The sequence below is a fragment of the Physeter macrocephalus genome, chromosome 11 (assembly GCF_002837175.3).
Source record: "Physeter macrocephalus isolate SW-GA chromosome 11, ASM283717v5, whole genome shotgun sequence".
Taxonomy (NCBI): Eukaryota; Metazoa; Chordata; class Mammalia; order Artiodactyla; family Physeteridae; genus Physeter; species Physeter macrocephalus.
The window spans coordinates 119883902-119898767 of record NC_041224.1 but is presented as its reverse complement, the minus strand read 5'-3'; the positions used below and the strand labels follow the sequence as shown (position 1 = coordinate 119898767).

The 14866-nt window shown below is 39.1% G+C and overlaps 1 protein-coding gene across 4 annotated transcripts in view; it reads left to right on the top strand.

The window, feature by feature from the left end:
• Positions 1 to 14866, top strand: part of SLC25A21 (solute carrier family 25 member 21) — a 510053-nt gene that overhangs the window by 441364 nt on the left and 53823 nt on the right. For all 4 annotated transcript variants that reach the window (XM_024118460.2, XM_028495733.2, XM_028495735.2 and 1 more), the window contains exons 5-6: positions 4797 to 4856; positions 8516 to 8623. In XM_024118460.2, the coding sequence (XP_023974228.1) occupies positions 4797 to 4856; positions 8516 to 8623 (168 nt within the window). The remainder of the gene's footprint in view (positions 1 to 4796; positions 4857 to 8515; positions 8624 to 14866) is intronic.

Sequence of the window (14866 nt, the reverse complement as noted above, 5' to 3'; positions counted from 1 at the left end):
GACATGGAAGCAACATAAGTGTCCATCAACAGATGAATGAATAAAGAAGATGTGGCACATATATACAATGGAATATTACTCAGCCATAAAAAGAAACAAAATTGAGTTATTTGTAGTGAGATGGATGTCATACAGAGTGAAGTCAGTCAGAAAGAGAAAAATACCGTATGCTAATACATATATATGGAATCTCAAAAAGAAAAAAAGGTTATGAAGAATCTAGGGGCAGGACAGGGATAAAGATGCAGACATAGAGAATGGACTTGAGGACACAGGGAAGGGGAAGGGGAAGCTGGGATGAAGTGAGAGAGTGGCATGGACTTATATATACTACCAAATGTAAACTAGATAGCTAGTGGGAAGCAGCCACATAGCACAGGGAGATCAGCTCAGTGCTTTGTGACCATCTATAGGGATGAGATAGGGAGGGTGGGAAGGAGACGCAAGAGGAAGGGGATACGGGGATATCTGTATACGTATAGCTGATTCACTTTGTTATAAAGCAGAAACTAACACCCCATTGTAAAGCAATTATACTCCAATAAAGATGTTTAAAAAAAGATTGTAATGCAAAAAAAAAAAAAAAGAAGAAGAAAAGAAATGCACAGGGTATTGAGAGGGGTACCCAGAAGGTGTTTGCCTCTGTATTGCGGAATAGTTAGCCCTAGTCTGAGCACTGCTCAGGTATCACTTGTTAAAAGTAAGACCCAGGGGGCTTCCCTGGTGGCGCAGTGGTTGGGAGTCCGCCTGCCGATGCAGGGGACGCCGGTTCATGCCCCGCGGGATCCGGGGGGATCCCGCATGCCGCGGAGCGGCTGGGCCCGTGGGCCATGGCCGCTGGGCCTGCGCGTCCGGAGCCTGTGCTCCGCAACGGGAGAGGCCGCAGCGGTGAGAGGCCCGCGTACCGGAAAAAAAAAAAAAAAAAAAGTAAGACCCAAATGGATCAAATGGATCCAAATGGATCAAACTGTTTCCACGTAATTTAACTGCCTCCCAGAATAGACGATCTGGGAGGTCAATTTAGTGATCAGACTGCTTAGTTAGCGTGGATGAAAGCAAAGGAGAAAGTGCCGTCCGGAGGGTTGGGTCGCCCAGGCAAACTGTACCCACCTCCCATGCCGAAGCACAACTTGACACTTCTCCAGGGACCACACGGCCTGTCCCCGAGGTCCAGCCCCTCTTCCTGGGATAAATCCAACCAGATTACCAATTTCAAGGTTCCACTTTATAGGTTATATATAGCATATTAATTTGGATTCAAGATTTTATATTCAAGGTTCCCAAAGCCTTGACTGACTACGAATGTTTTCAAAACTCTTTAGTCACACATTTGCATGACTCTGGGTAGGTAACATTATTACACGTTGACCCTCCTAATTTCATCCTTAGAGTGTAACCTCATGTCTTATGTGATAGGGTACCTTTATCATATCTCTGCACTAACTAATGTTGTGGATGAGAAATATTAAGAAATATCATGAAGGAAGTAAAAGAGTAGTGCTGTATAGAAAGGAATTAAAGTAACAACTAATCTACTAGTTCTTAAGAATATAGTTGTAGTATAATGTCTTCTAAGCTTTGCACATGGGAGGCATCCAGTAAATATTTGTTGAATGAATGAATATTTTTATTTAATATTGGTTTCAAACTATAATGTTATTTCCTATTATTGAAAATCCATGTTAAAAGATTTTAATATTTCCTTTCTTGAAATAATATTTTATTTTAAATTCAGTAAAATTAGACTTTGGTTGCAAAGGTAGAAATTAAAACAAGAGTTTTTTTATTTTTAGTTTGAAGCACTATTTGCTTATTAGAATATGTAATATATATTGTTCACTACTTTTCTTTAATATTTATTTATTTATTTGGTTGCGCTGGGTGTTAGTTGCAGCAGGCGGGCTCCTTAGTTGTACCTCACAGGCTCCTCAGTTGTGGCATGCAAACTCCTAGTTGTGGCATGCGTGTGGGATCCAGCTCCCGGACCAGGGATTGAACCCAGGCCCCCTGCATTGGGAGCGCAGAGTCTTATCCACTGTGCCACCAGGGGAGTCCCTGTGCATTACTTTTGAATTTAATACATTAGCAACTCATCTCTGATCTGTGAGGCTTCTTTATTCCCAGGAACCTGTATCACTTCATCCTAGCCATTCACCAGAATCTTCCAGCCAGACTGCTGATGAGTACCAGCCAGCTGGTGGTAATTTTTTTTAAACAGTTTTAGAGATGGGGAAATGAAAAGCCTAGAATTGCCCCAAAGTGTAGACTTGGAATTGCCTGTGAGAATTGCTTAGAGTGACAGGTCAAGTCTATGTCCCCACACTTCTCCTTTGAGATCTCAGTTTGTTCCTTAATTCTTTGTCATGACAGAAAGTCAGAAGGAAAAAAAATGCATCCTCACACTGGAAGGGAACAAGGTAGTGAGGCGTTCTGTGAGGTCCATCATCTCCCAGAACTTTCCCGAACCCACATAGATCCCTTAGAGCAGTGTTTCCAAAGTATGGGTCATGACCTGTGAGTCCTGAAATCAATTTGATGGGTCACTAGATGTAGTGGTTCACCAGAAAAATTTTTGATGAAGTAGAGTAGAAACAGAATGCATTACACATAGTGAAGAGCTAAACATTGTTTTACAGCAATGTTTTGTTTCAGTTATAAATATGAGTGTGTACTACATGTGCATGTGCACTTGTGCTGGGTAAATAGATTATGGTAAATATGGTAAATAGTAGATTGTGGTCAGAAAAGTTTGAAATCGTCTGCCTTAAGGGACTCAGCTTCCAAGGTCAGGGAAGGCAAGAAGACCTCAGCAGAAAGAAGACTCTAGCACAGAGAACGTCTTCCCAAACCACTAAAAATCATGGCTCAGCAGTGAGCAGTACAGTGCAGTGTAGTGGTTAAGAGCATACCCAGGCTTTGGAGTTAGACTTAGGGAGAAATCTCAATCCTTCCATTCACTAGCTGCAGGACAGGTATCTACAAGTGGGAATCATGGTTGTACTCTCACCTGTTGCCTGGTGATGTTGTATGGATTAAATGCAGTAGCACATCCAAAGGCCTTAGCATGTTTCCTAGACCACAGCAAGCTCTCATGAATGATACATGTACATAAGAGATCTATGGTTCCTTTAGTATCCAAAGTGAAGAAAGGAAATGGAAACTAAGATTTTCTAAAAGTCTCATATGTTCCAGGCATGTCAAGAAATGTTACTCAAGTTCTCTTATTTAAAGACTGCTCTAGAAGTTTTGTGTTCTTCAGGGTTAGAAAGGTCAAGCTATGCTTCCATAGCTGAGTCAGGATTCAAACCTAGGACTGCTTGTGTCAAAATCCACGCAGGGTGATTATCAAAGAATAGTTACGATGATGACCATGAAAAGGAAGAAGAAATAAATTATTTTTTAAACCCAAGATCATAACCCTTTTCCTTTTAATCGTTTCTAGTGCATCTCTCATCAAACCTGTTGTGGCTCCTGGTGGTATTATTTGAACACTAGGATAGTTTCAGGGTTATCACCATCCACTGGAATGTTAGACCAAGAAGGCAGGGGTTTCTCTTTGTTTACTGCTGCATCCTCAGTGCATAGAACCAAGAAATATTTGTTGGATGAGTGAATGAATGAATTCCTGTTCTACAGAAATCTACATCCATAGTTGGTCTAAAGGAACATAGCACAAAAATAGTTCCTGAGTCTTTAAGAGAATCAATCTATCTGGTGATGCAATGACTCTGGAACTGCCCAAAGACTCACGAGAGCCATGTTTACATGGAACTACCTCTTTCTAACAACAGAATATTATTTGGCTCTCAAGTCTATATTTATTTCTTGCCCCATAGTACTGGGTTATAAAGTAATAGAATAGAAGACATATAAGACCATAAAATACCCAGGCCATTTCTGAGGTCTTGAGAAGCAGACCCCAGCAGGACCTAAGAGTGTGTTTTATCAGTGATGTTGGTAGCTACCTAACAGAGTACCCCAGGAGCAAACCGTCATGTTCAAGCAGATCGTTGTCCAAAATGTATAATATAGAAAGAGAGGAGAAAACTTTATTTGGAACATATTATACAAAGTGATTGATTAGATTTGCCTCCATTGAAATCCATTTACAGAAAAAATTATATTAAACATCATCTACTGAAGGAACCAACAAAATCTTCATCATCATCAGATTTTTAAGGGAGGAATAAGCAGCTCTCTTTCTTCACAGAGGTTGAGGACAGTCTTACTTTCAGTCAGGGGATGGACTAGATGTCCTTGTTGGGTCCTTCCCTAGTTTTTCATGGCATCATCATCATTGAGTGTTTAGAAATCCCATGGAACAGTAGAGATACACGGCAGTACAAATGCGAGTTAAAGCTGAGAAGTGGATGTCTTTTACAAATGGGTTAGAAAATTGGGCATTCGCTGGGAAAGCAGGCTATAGAGAAAACATAGGAGACCAAAGATTTCAGTTCTCTATGCCTATAATTTTGAATCACTGCCATAAAAAAAGGAGTCTATTGATGTCTGGGGAAACTGAAAATGGTCATGGTAAATGGAAGCTGTATGGTTCATTTACTGCTATAAAGGATTCCATCAGCTCTTCTGTAGGTTATTATAGCTGCATTTGAAAATGTGAATGTTCAAGTAAGATTCAATAGCAACTACCCAAGACTGGATTAAAAACTGTGTTGATGGTTTATCATTTTTTAGAATGCTGGTGAATATAATGATTTACTAAAGAAATTTGAGTCAATTTAAAGGTTTGTTGCAGGAAATTGTTATAAATCTCTGGGTTTGGTTTTGTTTCACAGTTTTTCACCTTTGAGCAGTACAAGAAATTGCTAGGATATGTGTCACTGTCACCAGAATTGGTAAGTGAGAGTATTTATTATACTTAAGTGTGTGTGTTATTTCATACAGCAAAATCTGGAAACAAAAACCCTTTTGATTCCCCAAGCTCAGCTACTAAAATATGAATTCGAGTTATTCAATGTTCAGCTACTTGTTGAAAGCCATCTTCCTAATAACTCACAATTTGGCCATTTTATAGCTCCCAGTGATGAATTTATGATAATAATGATATGTGTGGAAAGGCCCATATGAGATATGGTCAAGAATATAAACAGTACATTTGTCAAAGACTATTTTGAAGCCAAAACATGCGTATGTTTACATACATACTGCACATATCTATTTATGTGAAACTCACTGTACCTAAAATTATTTCCTAACAGGTCACTTTTCCAGCTTTTGCTCAAGCTGTATTAAGTATAGGACTTCAGGTCACTCTGTGGTCAGATGCAGGCTGAGGGGCCTTTTGTAGTTGGGGAGAATAGTGATCTTACAATGACACATCTCAACTATTACATGAAAGTCATTTGGTGATGAACATTTGCCGACGCCACTCCTTTCCTTCTTCGTGATTTCGCTGCTTTTCACAAAACAAGTTAAATTATATTGACCAAATAGGTTCTATCAATATGCGTGCAGCGAGAGCCCCAGAGAGAGCCAGTGCACTAATTTCTCCCCCAAACCTGCAAAGCAAAACAAAACTAAACTAAACTAAACCTGCATTGGCCCTCCAATTGGCAATGTGCCTTCCAACGTCCAGGAAAATCCCCCAGTTTACCTGCTGGAATACACCTTAGAACTCAGCCAGAGGGGCAGAGTTCTGAGCTTCAACTCTTTCTTTACTTTATTTCTAAAGATTCATTAAGAAGAAGTCACTGCTATTTAAAAAATCATACATACTCCCTTTCTAGGATGGATCCAATTAAGAAACCTAATAGTGTCACTTTGTTTTGTGACAAAGAAACCTCTGGTCCAGCCTCCTTCTTAAACAAGGGGGCTGTGAAGCGGCCTCTCATGGAAGGAGAAGTGGTAGCATGAGTCCTGAAATTAGCTGAGATTTTTTTTTAATTCCTCAGTGTCTTCCCTGACTGTCTTCCTTTACTTTGAAAACATCTGGTTAAAAAGAGGATTAAAAACTTCCTAGCAAAGGAGAGTAAACTACAGTTTCCAGAGGGCCGTGGCTGATCCTGTGTCAAGCATTGGTACCATGTGAGAGACTGCACTTCTGTCTTGAGAATTCAAACAGAAAAGCATTTGGCTACTTCAGCTCCTCTCACCGAAGTCATGCAAACTGTATACAGTTTTTCTCTTTTCTTGAACTCATTTATTACAGTTTCTTTTTGATACAGCTAGACACTTAAACAGCCATTAAATGTCCCCTGGTGCTCTCACATGAAAAGCCTGGGAGGCTGGGAACCCAACAGTTACCGCTGGTCTCTGGAACAATCTGAGTAACATGATCTGCTGATAGCTGATCAATTCTTTTGACAAGGGACTGCTGAACACTAGTTCTGACAGAAAATGTAGCTGAGTTTTATAGAAGAACAAAAAAGTGAATTACTTGGAAGATTGCATATAGTAATAAAAACTTGAACATCTGGATTTTAGCTTTTTCAGTCAGAAGAGTTTGGGACTAGTGTTTTTTTTTTTCTGCCTTTGGATTCCATGATGGAAGTCTGAGGTAAATGAATAAAATATTTTGTCTGTTACCCTATACAAATATGTTTAAAATTGTAATAAAGGGGCATGAAAGGAAAACATCTTTAGTTATTCCCTCTCTCCTAGAATCTGTATACAATCCCATTCTTCCTCGTCGTGCAACAGTAACAGTGGTTTTGTACAGCACTTTACCAAAGGCCTTCACACATTAATTTGACCCTCATAATAACCTTATTAAATCAAAGATTAGATATTGTTGTCTCCATTTTACAGATGAGAAAACAGTGGCTTATAAAAGATTCAGTGATTTTTTTTTCATGGAAAGGCATTTTATTTTAAATATAGCAGTGTGTACATGTCAATCCCAAACTCCCAATCTATCCCCCTCCCCTAACCTTCCCCCCCCATAACCATAAATTCGTTCTCTAAGTCTGTGAGTCTGTTTCTGTTTTGTACATAAGTTCATTTGTACCATTTTTTTAAGATTCCGTGTGTAAGTGATATCATATGATATTTGTCTTTCACTGTCTGACTTACTTCACTTAGTATGATAATCTCCATGTCCATCCATGCGGCTGCAAATGACATTATTTCATTCTTTTTAATGTCTGAGTAATATTCCATTGAATATATGTACCACATCTTTAAAAGACTCAGTGATTTAAACACAGAGCTGCAACTAACACACACAGCTTTTTTGTGTGGATTATGAAAAGTTGCCCCTTTTTCCTGACTGATGCCTTTCTGGCTTGGCAAGTAGGGTGCAGGCTGATTTCAGCCTCCACTGCACCTTTGTGCCCAAACTACTGTACATGGCATCTCTGGTCACACAGCCAATAAAGTGGCAAAACCAGAACCTAAACCCAGACCTCCTGGCTCTGGATCCTGCCCTGGTTCCACCTTGCCTCCCCTTCTAAGGTTATAGAACATTCCTTTCTCCCTTTTCTCTTTTAGTCTCCTACTTTGAAGAAATTAGAGACTCCGAATAAGAGCTTCTCTTCTTTACTCCTCATTGACTTTTTTTCTTCTCCTAGTTGTATACAGTATTACCCCTTCCCCTGGAATTACAGCTTCAGCATCAAAGAATTATTTTTTTCAGCATCTGTTTTGAAGGTTTGAGGCTTTGTTTCATTTTGTTTTCCTGCTGTGTGTGTGTGTGTGTGTGTGTGTGTGTGTGTGTGTGAGTGTGTTTTAATAGTTGTGGTTATTTTTGATACAAAGTTTCTGAAAATCCTTTAAGCATTCTACTCAGTGGAAAATTCTAGAAAGTTGTTCTTTCCTACTGCAGAAGTTCTTAACAGATAACAAATAAGAACCTGATACACAGCCACCTTTTGATAAGTGTTCTAGATTTTTTCTGAGCCCTTCAAGACAACCTTTTTATCTCTGACCTCAACTTTTATTCCTCAGCTTCTAGGTCTAGAAGAATAGGGCAATTATCAATTTAAAAAGACAGATAAAGGTTTAATTTTAAACTGGTTTTTTTTGTTTCTTAATTTCCTAGAATAATGACTCTAAGAATATGGCTATACATTTAAATATTTTTGGCTATACTGTTTGGTTACCTGAAATTTAGCTTTTTATAAGCATTTTATTTGTGGTTGTCCTCCTTGAATTTCTTATATGCTCAATAAATGTATTTAAGTAGATGTTTAAAAATGAAGTTCTCCTTTTATGAGTCAAACTCTCTTTTAGTTGTCACATGTGCAGATGTTTTAGTATCCACCTTAAATAAGTAAAACAACCTTTCTTTTCATTAAAGGACAAAGTCATTGTTGATGGGGCTTTGACGTTTTATTTTGAATTGTTAGGATGTGGTTTGTGGCTTCTGTAATTTCTTCTTCATGAATTGTCAGCATCTAATCAAGATCTAAAGCTGTTTAGTAATGGTATATGGTACATTTATGTGAGTTTCTCCATTCTCATTATAACATTCAGCGGCATAGTGTAATGAGTAGGATGTTTAACCCCATACACATGATGACTTGTTTTAAAGTATTGATTGACTTAATTTTTCTAGACCTTTGCCATTGCTGGATTGGGATCTGGACTAACAGAAGCCATTGTGGTCAACCCTTTTGAGGTAGTAAAAGTTGGCTTGCAAGCCAATCGGAACAAATTTACAGAGGTAATCATTTAATGTTTTCCTGTTGTTGATGGAATGTAAAAATTATTTTTCAGAATATAACGTCAAATTATGAACCCAACCCATAGCCACTTGTTAAAGCCATAGTAACTTATTGTTAAGGAAGTAGCATAAGAAAAAGTCAAATTTCTTTCACAAGGAAAGCGTTAACAAAAATGCACTAAAGTCTGATGGACACCGTAAAGCAACCATACTCCAATAACAATTAATTTTTTAAAAGTCTAATGGACAAACACGTTTAGACATTTTTATTTTAGAGTTGTAATGTAATCTATAATGACTTGTTTGGAAATGTTTTCTGTACTTTTGGCAGAACTTCTATTTCACATTTTACTAGAATAGACTATAGCAAAAACCACTAGGATTATAATATTGCTGTGCTTTAAAAAAAAAAAATTATGAAGTCATTTGTAAAATTACCTCACACTTTTCCCAACTCCACACATTGCCCTCCCCCAAAGATTCTGATAATCTGTCAAGCTTGTCTTTTGGTTAAATCTGAATGAGCATACTACTAAACCTGTGTAGATGTCACCACTTGGACAATGATGGGTCTTGACATTTAGTCACTGGTACATGATGTTCTATGAAGACAGCTTGCCTTGGCCTGTGCTGCCTTCACTTCCTTGAAGTTGCCGAATAATTCCCTTTAAACCACCAAGTCCAACTGTTCTTGTTTTATTCTTTTGGGTGCCAAGCCCAAGGTAGGGGAAAAATAAGGGGATTGGCAGTCCAGGTCCTTTCTTAGCATTTGAATTTACTTCCACAACTGGGCAGCACATGGTATAAATTGGTTTGGAGTATCTGCTGACCTGAATTTCTCCATAGAAAAGTTCCCCTGCCTACTACTTAAGCATCTGCTAATGGGTGGAGACCCCCCCTCACTCCCACCCCACCTCCTGCCTGCTGCTACTGCCTGAGAGCTCCCTGGTAGCTTCTTGAGCAGGGGTGTGGGAACGGAGAGGGGGCCCCTACTCACCTGTAACTGCCAAGAGCTGCGGAGGACAGGGTTGGGCTGCTACAACAGATGGTATCTACTCAGAGGACGTCAATCTTAATTAAGGGAGATTTTTTTTGTTTTAAGTTTCAAAAGATTGTCTTAATTGCAGAGATATATAGCACTTCAGAAAAGGTTGAAAATTCCTGTATTGCCTTGGTCTCTGTTTCTGTTTTGTTTTTTCTCTATTCTTCCTTGAATGATGGGAAAAGATGGCAAGGACCAGGAAGAAATAAAAAGAAACACTTTTCAAACGTCCTATCAATATGGAGCATTAAAGACAGCCCCCATGGAATCTGCTGAAGGAAAATTTGGCTGGGAGAATTACCAGCTAGAAGAAAACTTGGGGCTCCCCATTCAGTGTCCCATTTTTACCCATTGGGAAGCTTGTCTCGGGGCAGCAAGGAGTGAGCAAAAGAATACACAGGCCTTCAAACTGCAGTCCTTTATCAAGACAGCATGTCAGCAGAGGAACACAAATGGGAACACCAAGAAGCACTCACAGGAATGAAAATAACAAAGTATCACAGCACCCCTGCTCATGCTTAATGTTCTTTTTCTCTCCTCTGCCCTCAGGGAGGTTCTACACTGAGGCCATGTTAGAGCTGCTAATGTTTTTCACATGCTGAGCCCTTGCTAGAACATGGTAAACACCCTTCCAGCCCAACACAGGAATGCTACATGTGCACGTGCTCCTAGTTTATTGACACGAGTGTGGTCTGTGTAAAGAGTTTATGTATATACAGCCATTTTTTTAAGTGGGGGAGGATGGGGAATTTGTTTGAGGTCATTTCTTTTGCAGAATCCACTGAACTGGATTCATTGTCAGATATTTACTTAGACAAAATAAAATCTGTTAGGTACCCTATAAAAATATTTGTCATATTACTTCAACTAGTCAGAACTTGGTAAAACAGAGATCACATAGGTCACACATGTCAGCATTTTGTTTCCAGCAACTATCAGGATTCAGTAGCTGATCAGAGGTGGCACTTTATTGGTCAAAGGTGCCAATATTGATCAAATTGAAAAGTAGTTAGTGCATAGTCAGTCACCCAACATAAGGTCATGGGACTATGCCTATTACAAAAAAACTCTGAGTGAAAGGAATGGTGTGACAAGAATAGCAAATATTAAACTGACAAAGGATTAGTCTCCAAAATATACAAGCAGCTCATGCAGCTCAATATCAAAAAAACAAACAACCCAATCTAAAAATGGGCAGAAGACCTAAATAGACATTTCTCCAAAGAAGATATACAGATTGCCAACAAACACATGAAAGAATGCTCAACATCATTAATCATTAGAGAAATGCAAATCAAAACTACAATGAGGTATCACCTCACACCGGTCAGAATGGCCATCATCAAAAAATCTACAAACAATAAATGCTGGAGAGGGTGTGGAGAAAAAGGAACCCTCTTGCACTGTTGGTGGGAATGTAAATTGATGCAGCCACTATGAAGAACAGTATGGAGGTTCCTCAGAAAACTAAAATTAGAACTACCATATGACCCAGCAATCCCATTACTGGGCGTATACCCTGAAAATACCCTGAAAAATAATTCAAAAAGAGTCATGTGCCACAATGTTCATTGCAGCTCTATTTACAATAGCCAGGACATGGAAGCAACCTAAGTGTCCATCAACAGATGAATGGATAAAGAAGATGTGGCACATATATACAATGGAATATTACTCAGCCATAAAAAGAAACAATGTATATGTATAGCTGATTCACTTTGTTATAAAGCAGAAACTAACACACCATTGTAAAGCAATTATACTCCAATAAAGATGTTTAAAAAAGAAAAAAAAGAATAGCAAATTTCAGATCTAGACATTTAAAAATACCTACCTGTCATTTTGGGCAAGTGCAGCTGTTTCCTCTGTCTTTTGTCGAGGACTCATTAACTCCAAAGCCTTCGTCTATTGACTAGCACGTCCTTTTATCCAACAAGGGATACCCTTTTGTTAATCTGTACCTGTGTTGAATTAATCCAAAAAACTGTTAGGTGCGCTCACTTCAGCATCTGTATGGCGAAGAATAATTATTACTTTCTTCACTCTGAGGCTTTTTAGGTTGTCAAGAACTATGGGGGTGAGGCGGGGAGAGGAAGAGGAAGAGAAAGGGAGGAAGAAAGGAATTAATTTTTTTTTTAGGAATAATTTAATGCCTAAAGCATTTAAAGATTATGCTTCCTTTTTTAAGAAAAAAAGTTTTAATTCTGGTATAAAGTTTTAATTATGTATAGATAATGCATATTTATGTTAGGAGACACCAAAAAATACATATTTCTGTATGTACATATAAATGTACAGATGTACTCAAAATGGTCTAGACTCTCAAGCAGTGCTGTCCAAAAATAGAAATATAACATGTGCCACCTATATGTAAAAAGGTAAAAAGAAACAGATGAAATTAAATTATATATTATTTAACCCAGTATATCCAAAATATTATCATTTCAAAATGTAATCAATAAACAAATTATATGAGATATTTTACACTCTTTTTTCATACTGGATATTCAAATCTAGTGTGTATTTTATGCTTACAAGCACGTTCCAGTTTAAACTAGGACATTTCAAGCACTCAGTAGCCTCATGTGGATGGTGATGTCCTTAGAAGACAGTGCAGGTCTGGAGGAATTCATACAAACTTCTCACTGTGGCTGCCTCTGGAAAGGAGACTGGAAGTGTGGAGAGGAAGATAAGAGTTTAAGGGAAGAGCTTGGTGCGTTTGAATGTTTAACATGAGAATGTATCCAGTATTATCTGTGAACATTTACATTAGACGGTAACACTTGCTCACTGTAGAAAATTTAGAAAATACAGAACCGTATAAAGAAAAGTAAGTAATCCAAAAGAAATGTTCTAATGGCTCTGCCGGGTCAAACCCACTTCAGGGAGAATCTTTTCAGCTAATTCAGGTGGGAATGACTTGATGACCCATCTTAGGACTCAACCTTGTGTAATTCCGGTTCCAGTACTTCATTTATAGTAGCAGGGACCCCCATTTTTTTCCTGCTCTGTAATTTCTTAAAGAGCTTAAACCTTATGTGCAAATTATCAAAGAACATATATAAACAAAGCTGTCTAGAACAGAAAGGCAATTGGTTTGGGGAGCAAAAGCCCATAAGGGTTTGTGGAGAGATGTACCCATCAAGCTCTTTACCATTTCCTAACAGTATGGCCTTGAACAATTACTTGCCGTTCCCTCTGTGGTAAAATGATGGTGATCAGTCCAACTACATTACAACAAGGTATTTCTATAAGTAGATAGAAACACAAGCCCCGCAGGGCCATCTAAGTTACTGACTTAGTGACAGCCCCCTGCTTCCTACTCTGACCATAGCCCAGTTTCCTCTTTTGTTAGGGAAAAATCATAGTAATGGCCACATCAAATGGTGTAATAGGGTTAGTTGAGACATGCATTTAAAGCTGTCAATACAGTCTGTCATGTTGTAGTGGTTTTATAAGTGTTAGTAGTTATTATAAGCACCTGCTTTTTATGAGAATTTAAATGTGATAGTATACCCAAAGGTCTTAACACAGAGCCTGGGACATGATAGGCACTCAACCAATGTTAACTATTTCTAGATGCAAATTGATCTTATAAATCCTTAAGGTTGACTAGAGACAGATCTGTCTTAAGATATTGCTGCAGTGAACAGTCACACCTGACTCCCAGTTGTGGGCTCAAAAACAGCTTACTGAACAATGGTTCACCTTAGGTCGTTCCCAACCGCCAATGCAATCCATTCAGCCTGAATTCTTTATCAGGGCTTAAGGGCTGGCAGCCTAGTTACAGTGCCTATTGACAAGATCTTTAAACTTAGATGCAGGTCTGTTATCATAAACAATAGTAGTTGGGTACCTGTTTGCTATAAATAACTTGCATATAGCAGCAGAAGTTCAAGAGGAAACTAAAAACATTTGAAGCCACTTTGGAAAGAGTTCTACCACAATCAAGATATTCTTCCTCCAGAATAGTCATATAAATTGAACGTGGATTCTTGATCAAGCCTTCGCGGCCACTTCACCTGGAGGCTGTGAGCTACGCTCATTGTCAGCCTTTTCAGTCAATTACAGCTGCCAGCTGTGGTGAAACACTAAATAGATGGGCTGCATGCAGAATGGCCAGATGGCTTGACAACACCTTTACGAAAAGCAGAGCAGTTTCCCCAGAGGCTTATTTTACAGGGAGATAACTCTTGCTGCTCAGCCAATAGTATGAGTTTCTCAGGCCACAGGTCTGTGGCTCAGCCTTTCTACCTTCCTGCCTTAGATTTGAACCACCATGGATTCGTACACAGTAATTGTGGATTTTCCTATTTCGTCAGCCTGAGGAGGTGAGTCTGCGTGGTCCTTTAAACATGAAAATTTCCCAAGAAGTTATCTGTAGTGGAAGACAGCCTAGGGTAAGTGGAAGACAGCCTAGGGTAACAGTAGTCAATATGACTCTTAATATTACACTTAAAGTCTTGGAGGTGATGGTAGAGTGATAAAGATGGAACAAAAGGACTGCCATGGTCCCAAGGTGCACAGAGCATGGTCTAGAAGGAGGTTGTGGAATGTAGGTAGATGTCCATTTGGCCCTGTGTGGAGGGAATGGCCGGCAAAGGGCCAGAATGGGTGCCCTCTGAAGCATGGGGTCCAGGAAAGGCTCCGCTCTAGCTGGGATCCAAGGGCAATACTGGCTGAGAGCAGAGGCTGTGTGTGCTATGTTCTTGGGGCCCTCAGTGAAATTCCTGACAGGGTTTCCCAGGAATGGCAGGTACGCTGCTGGCTTCAGCTGCCTGTGTTCTCCCCTCTGTGGTCTAGGACTGATTTTCTAGCCAGTCAGAGGTATATTATCCATAAAATATGCCTTCCCTCCCAGTTAGCCCTAAACTATGCTAGAAATGTAAAGGAAATTGTGGTTAATTTGGTTATTGATACTTCCCTTATATTCTTCCAGCTTCTGTATAAAGTATTTCAATAGGTGTACTTGTCTTGCCTCCACTTTTAAAATTACCACCATATCAGTCAAAGACTATAATCCCTGCCACACTTCCTTCAATTCCAATACCAGAATCTTGGCCAGCATCTTAAAATTCACAGTGAATAAAGAAAACCGGTCTCTAATTTAAATACGCTTGACCTTCTGTGGGGAGCAAAGTAATCACAGCTTTGTCATGCTCTGGTTTGGTTCAGTGGGTATAAAAACATGTTCAGATAAA